The sequence below is a fragment of the Phaenicophaeus curvirostris genome, chromosome 1 (genome assembly GCF_032191515.1).
Source record: "Phaenicophaeus curvirostris isolate KB17595 chromosome 1, BPBGC_Pcur_1.0, whole genome shotgun sequence".
Lineage (NCBI taxonomy): Eukaryota > Metazoa > Chordata > Aves > Cuculiformes > Cuculidae > Phaenicophaeus > Phaenicophaeus curvirostris.
The window spans coordinates 176263106-176283804 of NC_091392.1; the positions used below are offsets into that span (position 1 = coordinate 176263106).

Genomic DNA, 20699 nt, shown 5'->3' on the forward strand with positions numbered 1-20699 from the left:
CTTGTCACATTCTTTCAGTGACAGTTATGTTAGGGCATCCACAGTTGTAAAGTTGATTCTTTTTTTAGTCTGGGTGAGGAAGAAATTTATTGTAAACCAGCAGAATTGAATTCAAGAGCAAGTTGGACATTGTGCAAGCATCATAACTCTTCTAGGGGGAGGGAAGAGTAACCATGTATTGTGCAGCAATAACAATGGTGTGGAAAAAACTTTTCCTGGAATACCTTATTCTTTATAAAACAATCCAATTACTCAGGTTAAGTGCTGGGGTTATAAGCTGCTTGCCTTCTTATGAACCACACAGTTTATCATTAAGCTGATGAGATTTCAAAATCTCTTTAAAAATTAACCTGAAACTACTTTTTTTTATAAAGCTTTTTAATGGAGGGACAGTAAGTGCAGTATCTCTCTGGTAGATTTACCCTTTGTATAAGAGAGGCTTAATTTAATTTTTTTGGTATTTTATAATTTATAATTTTCTTTTGTTTGTCCTGCCAAGCCAGAACAGCTGCGAGAAGGTTGATTGGTATCTCTTTCTTTTTTTCTGTATAATTTTTTTAAGGGATCTTGGGGTGCCCTGTGTTTTGAAGGCCTAAAACAGATTCATGACATGCCAAAAAGCTATGATTCTTGTGGAATTCAGATGTGTATTGTATTGAAGGGGAGAATATTTTTATGGAGGAAGTGAAGGAGAAAACTAAATTTGCGCTCTGTGGTTTCAGTTCTGTGGTATTGCAGTAAGGATAAGCAGGAGGACATGCTTAAATGCTTAATCCCATGTTCCACGTGTCAGTTTTGTGAAGCAGTTAAAAATGCTTTCCAGCTAACAATGTTTAGTGACTTCTAATGTTTAATATGGATAGAAATTTAGCGACAGTGGAAACAGAAATGGAGTTGCAGGTAGAGGAAATATGCTTTAAGAAATGGGTAGGATTTCCTGCTGCTTGCTGACTTCAGTGTGCGCAAGATCTAGCTGTGTTCCATTAGCCATCATTTGCTATAATGTGGTAGCAGTTACTAAAAAATACTTGAATGCTGTTATTGCTGTTATTTTCAGCCACAGAACTGATGTTCTTTGTCAGGTACACGCTTTGGTACAGTGTTTTATTTAGCTATGCTGTCTTTCTGAACATTTCTATCTGAAAGGAAATCTTTTAAATTCACTCTACCATGAAAGCTGGCTCTAAAGATTCAAAGAACATGTAAGCAGAAATGCTAAATTTCCTAGATTTGATCTGTATTTAGGGAAGGGCTGGGTCATTTAGGACAAGAGTATTTTAATATAAATGTAAATTTCTAACAGTAATGTTTTGGGGGGTTGTTGTTATTTATTAAATTACTTAATTCTTTAAAGAAGGCAGAGGAAAAGTTTTACCAGGGGACAGTAAAGTAATAGTAAACTGTTTGGTGACCGATGTGATTTCAGAGCGTTACTTGCTCAGGAAGAAACAAGCATGTAGTGTCGTGGGAAAAAATTATTAATATTTATCAAGCTCAGCTGCTTGTCATCCATTTTTATTATTAAAAAATCATGTTGGACCATTACTGTCTTCTACGATTTTTATTGAGGCAGTATATTCCATGTTGTATAGAACTGCTGGGCATCATCTGCAGACTTATGCACGTGATCTCTGAAATTCTTGCAATTTACTCATAATTGAAGTATCTTCTGTAAATATTGAAGACCGTTTAGTGTGAAATAATTATTATAACTCTGGAAAGACTTTTCATTCCCTAAATAAACTTAGAGAGTTATTCCTAGGAAGGAATCATCCTGTTTCAGTGGCTGATGTATCACTGGAAGATGGATGGACCCACAAGTTTATCTTCAGCCTGTAGACAAAGTCGTAGGTATGCAACTGGCAGTAGACCTCAAAATAATAATCTGTTGCTTGAAAGCACTATTTACGTGCTCGTGCACTGCGCTTTCTCAGGGATTGAAGTGTAGTACAGAGAACACTTAGTTAGAAAGAAGTAGTAAGTTTCCCGTCTGAAAAATTGTCGGGCAATGGCCAGTATTTGGATGGTTCATTGCTCTTGGAAATAGTTTGACTCAGAATTTTTGGTATGCTGAAAATAGGTATTGTGATATCCCAGCAATCTGCTATGGAACTTAAGTAAAAATTGTTGTGGAGTACGTGAGTCCTTCAGAAGGACAAGATTGCCAAGATCTTAGGAGATTTTATTGAATTGCATGAGAAAAGGCAAAGGTTCTGTTTTTAATTAGCTCATCATGATGTCAGAGACAATAGAAATACAGGGGTTCTTTAAACTGTTCTCTAACAAAGGATATCCTGAATGAATTTGACTTGCGAATAATGGGAGTTGTATCCCCATCCAAACATTCAAAATGCATAAATAGACCTGATCTATCCTGTAGCCTGAATCTTGTGTTCTGTTGTATTGCATGCATCTGAGGTGCAGGTAAATGTTAACTAACCTATTGCTTTTTTTCCCCCCAGATTCCTCCCAATAAAATAGATTATGAATATAGTGAACTGATTTTATATCAAAATCAAGTGATGAGAGAGGCAGATCTATTTCAGGAGTCTTTAGAACATATAGAGACATATGAAAAGCAAATATGTGATAAATTAATAGTAGAAGAAATCAGAGGTAAGTCATTCTTCTCATCTGAGCCAACTTTTTTTCAAACTTTTGCTACTGGCTTTCAGATATGATAAAGCAGTAAAAGCAAAAACATTGGAAATATTTGATTTACCTGCCCTGGCTAACAAGTAAGCGCCACACAGCTGCTCACTTTCTTTCTCCCAGCCTCCCATATCAGGACAGGAGAAAACAGGAAGACCAAAAGTAGGAAAACTCATGGGTTAAGATAAAGATAGCTGAAGTGAAGGAAAGAGAAAAAGTAAAAACCACCCCAGGACCCCAAGCAATGCAAAGGCAATCACTCTGCCACCTCCCACAAGCAGGCCAGTGCTCAGCCAGTCCCTAAGCAATGGCCACTTGCCCAAACTCTCCTTGCCCTCAATTTCTTTTGCTAAGCATGGTGCTATATAGCATGAAATATCCCTCTGGCTAGTTCGGGTCAGCTGTCCAGGTTGTGTCCACCTTGCTTGTCTGCTTGCTGGGTGACAGACTGGGGGTAAAAAGAGAAAGCCTCAGTACTGAGCACCGCTTAGCAGTGTCAAAAACATTGATGTGTTGTCAACATTTAGTCACAAATCCCAAAACACAGCACTGTACAGGCTGCTATGAAGAAAATGAATACCAGGCAAATCAGACTCAGTAGAACAATTTATTTTGTAGCAAACCTGTGTGACTTAACTGGTTTATAACTGGTAAGTTGGTGTGAAATATATAGATGTAGTTAACTAAACAGCCTGGTAAGAAGCCATGTGGTCATGTGTAGGCATCCTGGAAGAAAGCATTGCTGGTTTCTTTGATAATCCCAATAGCTATTTTAAATACTCAGATACAAACATACAAATAATCTTAGTTTTAGCAGGTGCTGAATGCTCAGACTGTGTTGAGGTATATGTGTGGTAATTTCAAGTAAAACCTGTAATACACAATAAATGCCTTTGGAAAAATAAAGCTGCTTTGTAAGTATCTACATATGATTAAGCCAAATTCTATGTATCTGGTTTTGTAAGTCTTACTCCCAAGCCATCAGTGGGTATAAACTGGAGAGGGGCAGATTTAGGCTAGACATAAGGAGGGATTTCTTCCCAACGAGAGTGGTGAGGCACTGGCACAGGTTGCTCAGGGAAGCTGTGTCTGCCCCATCCCTGGAGGTGTTCAAGCCCAGGTTGGTTGGGGCCTTGGGCAGCCTGGTGTGGTGGGAGAGGCTGCCCATGGCAGAGGGTTTGGAACTGGATGATCTTTAAGGTCCCTTCCAACCGACTATTCTATGATCCTATTATTTTTATGATCAGTGTTCTCTTGTAATTCACAGTTCTTTATTGCTTTATTTTTAGGAGAGGTGTTACTGAAGTTGGGAAGACTAAAAGAAGCTGGTGAAGTATACAAAGAGTTAATTGAGCGCAATGCAGAGAACTGGTATTATTATGAAGGCTTGGAAAAGGCCCTACAACCTAGTAAGTCAAGATACACCGCTACATTGACAAGATGTATGATATAGGATATACTTAAAACTCCTGTTTGTGTTACTGTTCTAGATTAAAAAGCTTTACTCGCAAGATTTACCTTCTCATCTTGAATATGGTATAGTTGTGTTTATCCATTTAAAAAACGTTAACTGAAACTTCTATGCATGAAAACACCAACAGCAAGTCTTTCCCTTCTTGGAGCTAAGGGGGACATTTGCTAATGTGCTTAGATGAAGAACATTTCTTTTCCACACGTGAACTTGGAAACCAAATTGCAGTTCATTCCTGTCTGATAGCTGATTGTCAGGCTATTATACACCACAATGTGAAGCTGTCATTCTGAAACTTGTTTAGGTGGTACCTCTTTCTACAGGCACGTGGAGAAATACTCAAATATCCATTTCAGTTGGCCTTAAAAGATAGGCCATCTGAAAAATTATTCTTTTATTTTTAAGCTGACTGTTCTCTGGAGGACAAGGTGGTAAATGTGATAAAAGCTTTGTTATTCCAATGCCAGCTCACATTACTGTTGTTTTCAGGAAAACAGCTAATTGAGTTCTTTGTTATATTATGGTATCACAAGAGTTTATACTAAGTGTTTTGCAGTCGTAACTTTCCCAAGTGTTTACCTTTACATAGGAATGGCCTCCTTAATTTTTCACTAATTAGCAGAAGTTTTATTGGAGTTATTCTGATGACATCATAAATCATAAGCCCACAAGGAATATTATTCATAGATACTATACCTGCATTTTATTTCCTCAACCAGCTTTCTTCTAGGAAGGTTTACAGTTGGGATTCATAAGGTCTGGGAGTATGGCTTGTGACTGGGAAATGAAAATAATTGTATTTGTTACTCTAACGCAGAGTAGTGTTGCCCTGGGAAATGTTTTTCTAGTGCATCCAGTGTTGAACATCATGATTATTCTCTCAGAAAATAAATTGCCCAGGAAATTGAGTAGTCTATTTGATATAATAACTATGTTTATGAAAATGAGTAGTTTTTAAGAGAACCATTCCAGTAATTTATTTGACATATTAAAATCCTATGTAGATGAAAACTGTACTAATTTATAAAACTAATAATGGTACTTTATTTTTTAGGTGGTCTTAGGACTATTTCCTCCCCCATGGTAAGTTCTGGAGCTCCAACTTGTGACTTCAGTTAGGGGTTTTATATGCTTTAGTTCCAATCCAAACATTGTTTTGGTATAACTCTTAGAACTCTACATCTCTTGGAGCCACTGGGTAACATATTCCCCCTCCTTCCCCAACATCTGAGCTCAGTGACAAGATTAATTGTTTTCCATATGAAAGGAAAGCCGATATATTTAATAAATACATGTTGTCATAGTCTTGATCTGCACATTCAGTTTTATTTCAATTGCTTGATGAATTTAATAATATGTAAGCAAAATTACTCTTAATTACGTTAAAATGGCATTTCAAAGCAGCAGATGAATAATTTACTTAAGTTCTAACCACATTGGAGCTCCAAAGCATATTATGGGGGAAAGGGGAGGAGTGGGAAGAAAATCTTTAACAAAAGTAAAGCTACTTAAAGCGTTAAGGTATAGAGAGTTCTGGTGCTCACTTGCAGTATTGTGCCCTGTTTTTGCTGCCAGCAGAGGACCTGTAGTAACAGCATGTTTGTACAGTGTGCTATTTGTATACCTATGATTAGAAATGCACTACATTTTTCTGAATGCTTTAAGCATGTCTTGAAACAGTTGGATAGTGAAAACCAGTTAATTGAAGCTATGAATGTCAAAATACTGTGTGAATGAATCTGCATTCAAACCAAACTCTAGTAATATATGATTGAACGTGTAAGGTAATTGTTCTGTTTGTAGTATATCCTGATAAGTGATTAATGCTGGTAGTTTTGTATTGTATGTACAGTGTCTTCGGTACTCAGTTTTTGGTAGTAATGTTTAAGACTGGAAAAAATAGCTTGGAATGTTTAAGTTGTTCCAAACCTAAACCATCTAAGAAGTCTAGCTCAATTAATTCTCAACACTTAAAAACATTTAGAAGAACAGATTTTGATATGTTACTTATATCTATTATATTTACTGATAATAGGCACGTTAGAAGAAAGGCTTCAGATTTATGAAGAAGTTAGTAAAAGACATCCCAGAGCAGTTTCACCTAGAAGATTACCTTTAAACTTTGTTTCAGGTAACAAGTTGAATATCTGTTCTGTAATAGTTGCTATTTGTCTTTTTTTTTTCCCCCCCTAAGTTTTCATCAGGCTGTTGAATGTGCATTTAATACTTACTTTGTATGCGTATCCAAATCAGACATAGGCATCGCGTCTGGAATAGACAAAATTATTATGTTTTGGAGTTGATTGAAAAAGTTCATGAGCTCTAATATGGAGGTATGAACTGGGATGTTTGTATTGATAAAACTACAGTACAGATTGGTGTATAGGTTGTAGGAATTCCTTTACATAATTCTGCGTCATGCAAGTTAAGAATTAAAAGGTAGGAGTGCAGTACACTTGAATTAAAGGTGTATGGGGTGTATGTACCCACTATACCTTTAATGTGCATATGTATAAGCTTTTATATAATTTATAAACACTGAGACTAGGTGTAAACAATGTGTATAACAATCACAATAGTGTAGTACTGGGTTTTTTTAACGGTTTATGGAAGGTAATTAACTGACTTTGTCACGGGTGGTTTTAAAAGCCCATTTACACCATTGCCTTCCAGTAAAAACAGATGCAGAATTGGAGGGTTTGTTTTCAGAATGGTTGATCTCCACCAGTTTCTGCTGGCTGCAGGTTAATGCTGCCTCCTCGTTCTGAAATCTAAATCTAGTGCTGTTCCCTGATGGGTGAAACTATGAGGTTTTTGTGTTATTTGCATGAAAAAGAGATAAAAGCATGGTTTTCAGCTTTAAGGTGTAGTAGAACAAAGATTGAAACAAAGAAAAAACAAAGAAACAAAGGAAAAACCCCCCTTCCAGAGCAGTCCACATAAATAATTCCTTATATTTTACTTAAATAATTAGATATCTGTTTAGTATAATTGTCTGCATTTGGCTTGTTAAAAAATTTTTTGTGTAATAAAAGAACAAAATAGTATAAAGAACAAGGTGACAAGAGGAGTAGCGGATGCCCCATCCCTGGAGGTATTGAAGAGCAGAGCATCAGGTGAGACTTTGAGCACCCTGGTCTAGAGGAATGTGTCCCTACCCATGGCAGGGGCATTGGAACTGAATGATCTTTAAGGTCCCTTTATGGTTCTGGAGGGGACATTTATAGGCTCTTTAAATCAGAAGGCTATGATCTTCCAAAGTAGAAGGAAGGAGGGTAAATGAAATGGTAAGTGCCATAAAAATACTCGCTTGGTATGTGGCTGTCTAACTGCTATGAGTCTAGTAGAAAATTTTTGGAAAGAAGTTTAAAGTACTTAACTTTGGTATCAAGCATCATGAGATGTTTAAGTTCAGCTGCAAATTTCCAGCGTTTCTGCTTCTGCTTTTAGTTTTGTGAGGTTAGTTTTTAGTTTAACTAATTTACTCATCACTGCAGATGTTGCACCTTTGAATGCTACAGGGCATAGCTGGTCCACTTTTCTGTTCTTGCTCAGGAGTCTGAATGTGCGTACACCTTTCCTGAGTCAATCACAAGATTTTAACTGCTTCATGAGATTTGGCCTGAAGTTAACACTTGTGCCTCACTTAATCCCAGCTATTTCAGTTTCTTTGAAGACACAAGAGCACATTTCAAGGCAGTTGAGCCTGATTTGAAAAGCTAGGTGACAAGTAATTGTTTTTCTCCTGTAATAAAGATGTTTATGGTAATACATAGCATTTTGCAGGTTATTTTGTCATTTGCTATTTCATATCTTTATTTAATAGTGTGTTCAGCTGTTGACTGTGTTTCACTGTGTTTTGCAATATATTACCTTATATCTGACAATGTAGTTTAACAGCTGATGTTCATTTAAATAGAAATTTGTTTAGTAATAAGGAGGAGTAGTTTTTGCTATAGCAGTACTCTAAATGAAAGCAAAATTCATTATTAAAACAGCCGAAAAATCTCTCAGGTTATTTTCTGTAGTATTGCACAACAAATAAGAATTCCTGAATTAGAACTTGTTTCCGTTAATCTTTTAAGCTTGTATCAGTCATGGATGTGTAAGGGTGGTTTTGGTCCAGTGGAAATTCATCTGCTAGCTTTAAATCCATTTACTAAATGATTTCTTGTGTTTTTAAGTACAGCAGATGAGAAATCTCGTTGACAAAAGTTAATAGTGAGAAAGTGGAGCTGTAGAAACAAACTCTTTTGCAGAAATGTATTTCCTAATTTTAAGAGGGTAGAGTATTTAATTGCATGAAGTTGGTGTTCCAATGTGGTCAACTTACCAGTTGCTTGCAACCAACACTAATTGACTCAGAAGTGGCTTAAAATACTCTGATTGTGCAGGTTTGTATTAAAAGGGCAGCCCTTCTCAGACCTGGCCATCCATTGCATCTTGATAAGCTCATATTTGATACAGAACAGCTCCCTGATCCTGCTGAAACCCACTTTTAAGGAAAAAGGCTGTTACAGTTAAATTTCAGACTGATAAAGGGTGTTGGGGGCTGAAGTCTGTTTATGCTGCTTTGGGTTCACTGTTGCTGTGGTCAGGTCTTTCTGTGCCTCAGGCTCAACTTTGAGCTTGCCTACGTGTCATAGGTGGGTGCCTAACTGTACAGTTTGCATTTTTCAGACTTTATTTTAAAACTATTTTGCTTTCTGTAAGTAAATATATACTTAATGGAAACTTGAATCTTGCCTTCTTAAATTCTGAATTACAATTCTTCCATCAAGAATATAAATTCGAATAATTCAACAGAAGAAACTGAGAAACAGATGAACTTCTGTTTCTTGTAGTGCAAGAAGACAAGTATTAATTAATCCAGCTGTAATAAAGCATGTACTTATAGTCTGGTTATAGATCCGCACCCACAGATGGTAGGAGCTTCTATATAGAATTGTTTGGTTTGGTACAGTGATGGAAGAACATGAAGTACTTTGATTAGTCTCAGTAACTGTGCTGGTAGCAATAAGCGTAGGACGATTAAGAGTTGGTGGAAATGTAATATGTAAGAATGAATGTTATATACAAAGCAGTAGTGTCTTCATTTCTGAGTATCTATAAACCACCATTAATCAAATTGGTTAGTGCACTAATAATGAATTGAAGTTTATTTCAGTGGTTTTACTTGTATATTAGTGTTCTGTGAAGTATAACGCTTCCTTGTTTAAAGACTTGGAGAAGTCCACAACAGAATACACAGTAAAATGTAGCAACTTCACAAACAAAACCAATAAAAAATGTTTAAAGATAGAGGGGGGAAAAAGCCACCAAAACTTAAGCAACTGAAACTGGACACTTCTCATCATAGGACTAAGAACATGAAAGCCAGCCATGCTTTTCCTGCTTTTTTTTTTTTTTTTAGAAAATCATTTCTCAGAAAGGTGAGCATACTTCAAGTACTGTAATTTTTACCTGAAAATATAACTAAATCAGATTTTTAGCATTCTGTCAGTATATTTTGGTAAAGATTATTCTGATATAGTGCTTATCCTTCTGAAACCCAGTCTTCTGTTTCTGATTCCAGAAACAGTCATATTCTCATGAGAAGTCTTGTCCTACTCCTAAAAAAAAACCCTATAGGACTAGAAGAGAGGTAGAGGGCTCGTTTTGTCCTTCCTCAAAGCAGGCTAACTAATCTGCACTATTCCTAACATACATTTTTAACTCTGTCATAAAAGCTTCTAATGATGAAGCTTTTACAAGATCTCCAAGGTAATCCATTCAAGCGCTTAGTTTTTCTTATCATTATAATTCTTTCCAATGTTTGTTTAATTTCCCTTTGCTACGTCCTCTGTAGCCAACACTTAATGCTTTCTGTTATTAATAGCTTTTCCAGGTTTGAGGACTGTTACCATGTCTTCATCAGCACTCTATTAAACACTAGCAACTTAAGCATCTTGCTCTTAAATAACAGGAAAAAAGAAAACTCTTAATTGCAGTTTCTCAGTTACTTTATTATCCAGTTTCAAAGCAATTAGTGCATATATTTATACAACACTTGCAATCACTGACAGATAACCAAATACACTTTTGTTTCTAGGTGAAAAATTTAGAGAACTAATGGATAAGTTCCTGAGGGTTAACTTCAGTAAAGGCTGCCCACCCTTGTTTACCACTTTGAAATCTTTATATTACAATCCAGAAAAGGTAAAATTTAGTATTTATTTGGTTTTAATGAAGTCTTCTATATTGAATATCTAATAGATTATCAAACTGTTTTATGTAGATTTTCCTATAACTTACCAATAACTGTTGCTGAATGTCTTTCTCAATGTGTTATTTTGTCATATGTGGATGATCAGTGTGTATGAAACTTCGCTTCTGTTGATAGTCAGTGTCAAAATGCTTGAAGTCAAATTGGTGCAGAATGTACTGAAGTGCTTGAAAAATCAAAGATAATCGATAACTATTTTTGTGTACTTTGAGTGCAAGTGTATTCAGCTTATGGTTTATGATGTCACCAGAAGTTTTGATTTCAAAATATCACACGTATGGCTATTTTTGTACATTTCTGAATTGCATGAGTACATGAATGCATTAATATTTACCACAAAGGCTTGTTTCCCATTTCAGTCTTTGGCTACAACTTCAGTGTTTTATTTTTGCACTTCAGTCAGTGCTGTGAAAGTTTTGCCTCCTATTTGAAGTATGTAAATCTAGAAGTTAAAAGGTACTAATACACCCATTTGGCTTGTGGAAAGATTTTAGCACCTAATTTTTTTTTACATGATGGATAAAAAGTATGAAGACTACTATGTTTTGTGCCAGGCTTACCCAGAATGGAGTTTTGCTGATAGTTATCTTCATTGTATCAAATCAGTGCTGCTCAGAACTGCCAGCTTAATCCTAAAATGTAATTAAAATTTAAATAGAGACTTACACTTTCCAAATATACTTGGATTAGCCTGCTCTGCAGAAGCAGTTTCTTCCTCTTTCTCGTCATTCTATTCCCAAGAAAGGGTCACTTTCACGTTTCGCTTGGTTGGGTTTTCATGGAACTACAGTTAAACAGAAGGATCTTTGAAATGAAGCGCAACTTTAATTTTAGTCTGACAGTTAAATTTAGAATGGCTAAAATGTAGGGGGCAGAAAGTTGTGGAAAATAAATGCCTTTCAGGGAAAATGTACTTCAGTATCTAACTTGTCTAAGTTGGTGCTTAATACTAGCTTCTAACGTAGATTACTGGCACAGTTTGACTTAAAATAGAAAGAACTGTAGTCAGGATCATGTTATGCCTACTAGAAAATACCTAGGAAGTTACTGAATTTTCTGCAAGTTGGGAGTAAACAGTTCCCTGTTTCTTTCTTTGGCAAGAGATATAATTTGGTGTAGTCAACTGCAGTTGCATTTTGAAGAAGCTTATATATGAGAATTTTATCAAAGAGTTGGTATTCAAGTCTAGAAGGTTCGTTCTTTCTAGAACTCCAGGCTGGGTGCAGGATCTTCCTTAAAGCATGGTTTTGGGGAAAAAGGTGCAATAAGCAATATTTATATTTACAGAAGTTTTCTGTTTGTATGTACTTAGACAAAAAATGCCGCAGTATTTTGCATGAAGGAAAGTACAATATAAATTACTTAATACCTGCAAGAATATAGAGGAATAGTGGAGTGGGAAAATGTAGCTTAACTTGCTTAGTGAAGACAAAGATTGTCTTGGTAAGTATCTCTTAATATTTTGGTATTGGGAACATCTTCTGTACCTGAGTGGGGCGACAAAAGGTAATGTAAAGAGTAGCTGATTTTAGACGAAATGTCTCCTGTCTGCTTGGAGAGGGCAAGGGGAACAAATTTGGTTGAGTAGAAGGCAGATGTTGGCCAAATGTGTTCAGAGAAATGTTGTTTGTTATTGAACTGCTCTAAGTTAGTGCTTCATATAAATTTTATTGAGAAAACAATAGCTGGTGTATTTTGCCATCATCTACTGAAGTTAGTTAGCGATTCTGGGTGAAATCTAGCTGCAGGTACGTGGAGCAGCAAACCTCTAGGGATTGCAGAGATCAAAGTGAAGACTTTTTGGGGAGGTTTTAGAAAACTTCAGTACTTACACGGCTTAAAGACTCCAAATACCAAGGATATAGGGTGGAAGTTTTGCTTTGTCTTCCAGTACAGACGTTGTTGTGATAAAGATCCAAACCAGATTTGTGGTACTTGTGGAATTTGTGCAAGTAATATCAGAAAATAGGGTGGGAATAATTCTTGGTTTTGATCTATCTAAACTTCTACTGTGTATTGTGGTGATCAACTAGCAGTGTTTTAGTGTGTTACCGTTAGCCTCATCAAAGGTCTTTTAAGTAGTTGAGAAGTTTAACAGGTAAATTGCTCAACAAAGGAATACTCAAATCCACCAGGAGTATGCTGGACTAATTATTAATTTACAAGTTGGCCAAACATTATATTTAGCTTTTTTCAGCGTTGCTGATTTGTATTCTGACAGATTTTGTAAAAATTCTTTGGTGCTACATTACATATTTGTTACTCTGAGTTATTTTAGGAATACTAGAAGTGTCTAGTATTTTACTGAATGTATTGGGTTTTTGTCTGAAGCTTATCTGAGACATCATTCGTATCAATAAATTGTCTAAATAAAGGATTCTGAAGACTAAATGTGATCTTTGGGTTTTTTTTTTAAAATTTCCAGTATTAGAAAAAACCCAGAACTATCTTTGCATAGCTTATCATAAAGGCCATATTGTGCTCCCATATATTCCTACTTTCAGATAATAATTTTCAGAGCATTTGGTTAAATCAAGAAAGTATAGTTCTTGTATGCTAAGCATAATGTTTGACAACATAAAAATTTGCATGGCTGTCATACAATAAAAAGGCAGCTGAAGTAGTTATGTTTAGCTCTATTTTCTCCAGATTTTTTTTGTTAGGTGACTGATCTAGGTAGATTTATATTTTTAGTGACTGATCTAGGTAGATTTATTTTGATTGCCGGGGGAGCACAGGCACACATACTATGGTTAGTAGAGACGTCTGAAGGCATCTACTGTGCTTCCTATATGTTTTGCTGGGGCTTGTTGAGCCCAAAGTATCTGTTTTAGGTATTTCATATCCATGAAACTGTAACACTGAGCAAGCTTTAGCAGTTGCTTCTGGCAAGAATTAATTAATATCCCACCAAACCCAAAACAAATATCTGAAGTGCGAACTGGAGGAGAGGATGTCACTGTTTCAGCCGCCCACTTAGAATTTCTTTACATGCTTGTGCAAATATTAAGTGGAGGAAGGTGTGGACAACTGGTTCTTCATTGGTTCACTGAAGAAAATGCTTTACTTCAATTAAGAAAGAATCACAGATTGGTTTGTGTTGGAAGGGACTTAAAAGGTCATCTGGTTCCAACCCCCCCTGCTGTGGGCAGAGACACCTCCCACCAGATCAGGCTGCTCAAAGCCCGATCCAACCTCCAGGGATGGGGCAGCCACAGCTTCCCTGGGCAACCTGTGCCAGTGCCTCACCACTCATGGTGAAGAATTTCTTCCTAATGTCTAATCTAAATTTTTCCGTGTTGAATTTAAAGCCATTCCCCTTCATCCTATCACTCCATGCCCTTGTTCAAAGTCCCTCCCCAGCTTACTTGTAGGCCCCCTTCAGGTACTGGAAGGTCACTGTAAGGTCTCCCCAGAGCCTTCTCTTCTCCAGGTTGAACTACCCCAACTCTCTCAGCCTGTCCTTCTGTGGGAGATACTCCAGCCTTCTGATCATCTCTGGGGTCTCCTCTGGGTGCATTCCAATAGTTCCATACCCTTCTTATGTTGAGGATTCCAGAACTGGACACTACTCCAGGTGGGGTCTGTTGAGAGGAGAGTAGAGGGGTAGAATCCCCTCCCTCAAGTTACTGACTATGTTTCTTTTGATGCAGCCCAGGATACAATTGGCCTTCTGAGTTGCGAGTTCATATTGCTGGCTCATGTCAAACTTCTCATCTATCAGCACCCCCAAGTCCTCCTCTACAGGGCCGCTCTCAATCACATCATCCCCCATCATGTACTGAAACCACAGGTTGCCCAGGTGTAGGACCTTGTACTAGGTCTTGTTGAACCTTGGGAGGTTCATACAGGCCCACTTCTCCAGCTTGTCCGGGTTCCCCTGAATGACATCCTATCCTTGTTTTTAATCTTCCTTCATGCTTAAAGTAGAGCTGTTGTTTAAGATCATTTGAGTGAATTCACAGCAGGCTACCTTGAGTGGAAAAGATGTCGTAGTACAGTAATGCAAAGCTATTTGTTTCAGAAAAAAAACCAACAAGTTAAGATGGTTATTGCTGGAAGAGATTTTGAGTAACTAAAATGCAGGAGGATTTGAAAGCTGTTCAATAAAGAAAGATTATGTAAAGCTGCTTTGCTTTTTCATGTTCACAAAGGCTTTCCTTTTGAGGTAAAAATCTTCCCTAATAAATAAGTCTTTAATGAGTTAGTGTACTTTGTGATCTGTCTTACCTAAAGGTCTGGAGCGGAAAAAAAACCCTGTATTGTGTTGACCTTGTATTCAGTTTGCAATGTGCTAGGGCTTATATTTGACTGCACTGGTTTGAAAAGGAAACTTCAAGATTTTCAAACTGCTTGAAACTTGGATTTTTGAGAAGGTGACAAAGATGGTGTGGTGAAACCTGGGATAAGCAGGTTATCTGGGTGTTTCATCACCTAATGATATTGCCTGTCACCATCTAGGAGAGAGTTGTTAACCCACAGGGATTTGAGGTAACTGTTTCAGTAGTACTTAAGGCAGACTGCTGAATAACTCCGGAAGCTGATGGGGAGAGGGAGAAAGTGTTAAGCTTGTTTTGCTTTTAAGTACCGTGCACGCTTCTGTAACAAGATCCAATTGCTGATTCTGTCATCCTTCACCTCTTGCAAAGTGGTGATCTGACCAAAGTCTTTCTCCCTAGTTTTATAGGGTAGTTATTCAATAAATCGTTTAATCTTTCGTTATTTGAATGGGGTTGTGATTCTATAGGTGTTGTGCTTTTATGCTACTCTAAGCAGCATGTGAACTGTTCTTTGACTGTTTCTTCCTCTTTGTCAAGCCACCTAGACTGGAAGAGATGCAAGTAGTAGACATTGAAGGGTGAGAAGCTTGAAGAAATGGAGCTAAATATTGCCTTTTGCCTAAACTGTACTGCCGTTTTAACTGGAACAAATTTATTGTGCTGTGGGTAGAGTTTTTGGTTATTAAAATGCTGTATCATTAAAAAAAGTCATGCTGGTGGTTCTGCATCCTCAGCGCACATCGGCTGTAGCATAAAATCACTCTAATATTGAAATAAGAAAAAATGAGGGTGCATTGTGAATTGGGGGAGGAGATATTGGACAAAAGGCCAACTGAAAAGGTGTTTGTTTTATCACTGTCAAATGCATTTGCTGCAGGTAGCATGGATGAGTAAGGATACGCTATGCAAAGTGTTCAAGTTCTTAAGTGATAATTGTTCTTATGCTCCCTGTTTGTAGATACCAAAGGCACACACTAATCGCTTCCTAATTTGCTACGTTGGTACACAGCCAGATTCTCTTTCCAGCTCAAGAAAAGATCAATTAGAGGATGACAGACTGTCAGACTGAGCCTGTATTTTTCCAGACTGTCTCATTCAAAACAAGTTTGTTATACTGTGTGGGCTGTGTTCAGTGGTATAATTGCTGATAACTCATAGATCACTTCTGACCTAACATGTTGGAGAAATTGTTTGATGAAACGCTGTCTTTATGACTTGGTTCTTATTTAAAAAAAATGCTTGGTAAGAATTGTGTTCATCTTTGTATGTTTGTTTCAGATGACTCTTGAAGTAGCTACTGTATGTTGTGAAGAAATTGGCCGTGTCTTCTTCTTCGTTATATGGCAGCTTCTAGGGAACTCTGTAAATGTAGCCAATCACATACTTGATTTCAAAGCTCTTGAACTGTCACGTATGGCATCCATCTTTTTCTGTGATGATCCACAGTGCAAATTCTCATAAATGGTATAGTAGTTGTGCATTTGGTGTCCTGACAGCGATCATCTGCTTCAAAAGTAAAGAGAAAGAGCTGTATAAAGAATGCTTTGAGCTTCTTAGAAAATCAGCCGTCACTTTGCCAAGCTGTTGATGTAGATGTTCACTGTAGTTGAATTTGGACTTATTTAGTTGGTGAAGGAAAAATGGAGGAAGAGATACTGATAAAGTTCTAGGAAAGTCATAATTGCATTGAGATTCTTTTTGAAGTCAGAGAGCTCACATTCACATTGAGTAGTTGTCTGCTGAGGGAGACAATTTGGTCTAGCAAACCTGCTGGTGTTTGTAATGTTATGCAGCAGGGACTGTTGGTGTAATGATGGTGGGGTCAGTGTGCTGTACTTCTACTCTTGACTTCTGTGTTAATGCATTGCTGTTGGGAAGGTAATTGGTGGAGCTGTTGTTTAATGCCTGACAAATGTCATGTGCTAGGCTTTAAATGAGGTATTTTGGACATTGTGACTGTTACTTTACTCACTATCCCTGGTGCTGGTTGCCTTCCCGTATTCTACAGTGACAGCTGCAATGAATACATTTGAAGAAAAAAATGTTTTTTTACTTTAAGAGTCTGCTCTGAGAGGTGATAACACAAGTCCCATGATCTGTTGTCATCATCTTGGAGTTTTAATTTACAGAATCACAGAATTTATATAAAATCTGCACCATAGAAGTTCAGGATCTTTATATTTTGTATGTTGAAGGTGAGAGTAAGACTCTTAATTTATGGGACTTCAGCAGATGATGCTACTTGGAACTGATTCATGAATGTGTGCTATGCAATTCAATATGGATTATCTAATGCCCTTACTCATGGACAGAGTTCTTATTCCCATTCATCTGTTCTACCCTTGTCCTTCAGTTGCTACTTTTGCTGAAGGAACAGTGCAGGCGTTGAGTACCAGTTTCTGAATCTGCATAGCTTTAAATTTGTATTAATTTTGGGGCTTTTTATTTGTTGTGCTATTTAGCGCAAAGTGCAGCTGCTCAACAAACCATTTCTGCAGTGGCATTCTCTAAACAATGGTTGGATTGAACATGTGCGTATAAAAAGCTGTGGCTGTCCTCATTTGAAAAATCCACCTGTGTGATTTAGAAAAAAATCCCATGCTATGAGAGATGCTTGTGTATACTGGGACTACTGCTGATAGTGTGTTTTGAAGAACTGTAATTATTGCTGGGAAAAGGGAGTTTCTTTTATTTAAGAATGTAACTTGAAACATGTACTTCTCACGTTGCTTTTAGAGATTTGTTAATTTGATGAGTTTCATCTTGCCATAAAATACTTCTGTATTACCTGTAAGCATACTGTGGAGATAATTTGTATTTTAAAGTGATTTTGTTGTCTTTGATACTTAACCATGGACTAAGTAGTAGAATTCTGGGTGACTAAAATGGTTTAATTCTAAGCAAGTGAGATATAAAGGAGGATAGCAGGGGAGGCTATAATAAAAGGCAGTTTCATCTTACGTAAGGTAACTTTTGGGTTTGTGTGGGGATTTTTTACTAACAAGATCTCCTGGTTTCCTCCAGAACTGTTGAAATATTGTCTAAACAAAACAGGCATTTACAAAAGGTGAATATGGTGGATTTTTTACTTACGGTTGGTTGATATTTCTAAAATGGTATGGTTTCACTTTCGTGATTTGTGGAGCCTTTTGGAATAACCACTTCCAAGTACTGTAATGTGAATGAAAGGCTTTGAAATGTGACTGTATGTATGTTTTATTTATGTGCTAAGAAACATGGAGCGTTTACAAGGAAAATGTCTCAACACAATATGGTCTGTGTCTACATTAAATACTTCAGTCTGGATGTCTTAATCCTTTCCTCTGGTATAGGAGACTTACTGTCTAGCTGCTGGACTCTTCCTCTTTTGTGCTACAAGTGGTTTTATGATTTTAATTCTTTGTTTACTGCTTTAATTTATGAAGCTTGTGATTTTAAAAATGGATTTCAGCAAAGTAGCCATACTTGAATTTCCACAAGCCTGCTATAGCACAGAGGCTTATTAATTTTTCTTATTAGGCTTCTTTTAGTTTGGCTATTTAAACTACATTTATCACGTTGATATCTTTGTACTTGAATAAAATCCACGCAGCTGACACAGTATATATTCTGTTGGGAAGAAGCTCTGGTATTCTTGGCGTGTTCAAGAAGCAGTACCTTCTGTTTAGGAGTGCTACTGCATCATGAGTGGTGTTGTTCATGCAAAGTTACTGTTGGGCATGAATGAAGCTGTGGCTCTTTGTAGAATGTTTCTGCTGGAAGGTAATAACCTGAAGTATAAGCAATTGCATGGGATATAGTAATCATCACTCTCTGTAAGCTGCTGTCCAGACGTATTAGAAATAACTGCGAACATCTTTATTTGTTATTGTTCCTCACAACAGAGAGATCTTGAAATGCTACCCCCTGCCTCCCCCGAAGAGGTTCTCTTTGTATTTGAGCAATATTCAGAGGTACTCTTTGGTTCCAAATAAATGCTGGTCTCTATCCATGAGATAAAAATCCAAAGATTGAAGATCTTCAATTAGTCAACATCAAGGTTTGCGTCGATTGTGTTGCAGGTGCGTTGGTCGATTCCGTTGAAGCTCGACATTAGTGCACATGTGCCCTTTTTCTGAGTAACTAAAAACATGGAGACTGTGAGGAAATACTGGATGAGAGAAAATGTCTGTCTGGAAGAAACGTCAGAAACAACAGTCTCAAAAAATGGTTTAAGACTATCTACGCAGGAAGGTAGGCTGTCTCCAGTGAAGATCTTTCTTTAACCCTTTCAGGAAAGAAGGCATTTTCTCTCCTTGATGTGGAAAGCTAAAGGAACATAAACCAAGTTGCAACTGTTTTTGTAGTTAGATGCCCTCTGTGAACTATTGGTGGATTACAGGAAGAAGTGAATAGCATTAGTTCTGCTAGGAATCTCTCTACGTTTTAAGAAGAAATAACTCTTAAGGACAGCCTTTGTTCATACTGATTCAGTTCGAGTTTTAGGAAGAAGTATTTTAGTTAAAATCCCAGAAGGGGGAAATCTGGTAAGCAGACTTGCTCAGGATCTGGTTAACAACTGGTACAGTTGTAGTTGTGTAGCAGAATGCTGTCTTTTGCTGTCTTCAGGAGGAGTAGGACACTTATAAGATAAGTGGAAGAAGGAGGACGATGAGAAACTTCATTTTAGGTAGATACTGCCAGGATAGGATGCTTCCACTCTGTATTGAGAATGGGCACTGTAAGTGGGTGACAGTTTGGGTCCCTGAGGTGTCATGTAAGCCAAGAGCTGACAGGTGGAGCAGCTGACTTATGAACCACTTTATCAAGAGAGCTTTTTCAGTCTGAGTGGTGTATGTTGGGAAAAACTCTTCCAAATATCCATCTGAAGACCCACAAGAAATGCTCTCAATATCTCTGCTTGTAGTTGTGCCTGTGGTACTCTGCTCATATGAAATTACTCGTTTTCTTTTGTGCTGTCCCCAAACTTGTCCAGAAGGTTTCAAAAAAACCAGTCACTCATGAAATGAGTGATGACCACAGTGACATCTTAGAGTATTGATTTGCTCTGAATTGAATTTGTATTCCTCTGAGTGTCAAAACTTATACTGCTGTTGTTTACTTACTCCATTGTGTTAATAGTTTTATGACTGGATCATTACGAGTTATAGTAAAACTGGAAAGTCACGTGCTCTAAGATGAAGAATACTGAGCCACACCTCAAGTTATTAGTCCTGACCCAGTATGGTAAAAGGGGAACTGTTATCCATACTTCTCAGATTTCAAATGAGCAGTAAGATGTCAAGGCCGAATTCTGCAGGCATTGATCGCATAGCACAGCAGTTAAGGTTTCAGGATATTTATCTTCACAGAATCACAGAATAACCAGGTTGGAAGAGACCCACCGGATCATCGAGTCCAACCATTCCCATCAAACACTAAACCATATCCCTCAGCACCTTGTCCACCCGTCCCTTAAACACCTCCAGGGAAGGTGAATCAACCACCTCCCTGGGCAGCCTGTTCCAGTGCCCAATGACCCTTTCTGTAAAGAATTTTTTCCTAACGTCTAGCCTAAACCTCCCCTGGCGGAGCTTGAGGCCATTCCCTCTTGTCCTGTCCCCTGTCACTTGGAAGAAGAGGCCAGCACCCTCCTCTCTACAACGTCCTTTCAGGTAGTTGTAGAGAGCAATGAGGTCTCCCCTCAGCCTCCTCTTCTCCAGGCTAAACAACCCCAGCTCTCTCAGCCGCTCTTCATAAGGCCTGTTCTCCAGCCCCTTCACCAGCTTTGTTACCCTTCTCTGGACTCGCTCCAGAGCCTCAACATCCTTCTTGTGGTGAGGGGCCCAGAACTGAACACAGGATTCGAGGAGCGGTCTCACCAGTGCCAAGTACAGAGGGAGGATAACCTCCCTGGACCTGCTGGTCACGCCGTTTCTGATACAAGCCAAGATGCCATTGGCCTTCTTGGCCACCTGGGCACACTGCTGGCTCATATTCAGTCGGTTGTCAACCAACACACCCAGGTCCCTCTCCTCCCGGCAGCTTTCTA

The 20699-nt window shown here is 37.8% G+C and overlaps 1 protein-coding gene across 4 annotated transcripts in view; it reads left to right on the plus strand.

The window, feature by feature from the left end:
- NAA16 (N-alpha-acetyltransferase 16, NatA auxiliary subunit) overlaps nt 1-20699 on the plus strand; it is a 64335-nt gene that overhangs the window by 20630 nt on the left and 23006 nt on the right. For 2 of the 4 annotated variants that reach the window (XM_069880749.1, XM_069880756.1), the window contains exons 6-9: nt 2463-2616; nt 3942-4061; nt 6159-6254; nt 10215-10321. In XM_069880749.1, coding sequence (XP_069736850.1) covers nt 2463-2616; nt 3942-4061; nt 6159-6254; nt 10215-10321 — 477 coding nt within the window. Of the gene's footprint in view, nt 1-2462; nt 2617-3941; nt 4062-6158; nt 6255-10214; nt 10322-18729; nt 18879-20699 lie in introns of those variants that run through there. The other 2 variants (XM_069880766.1, XM_069880777.1) reach the window with 2 other exon arrangements.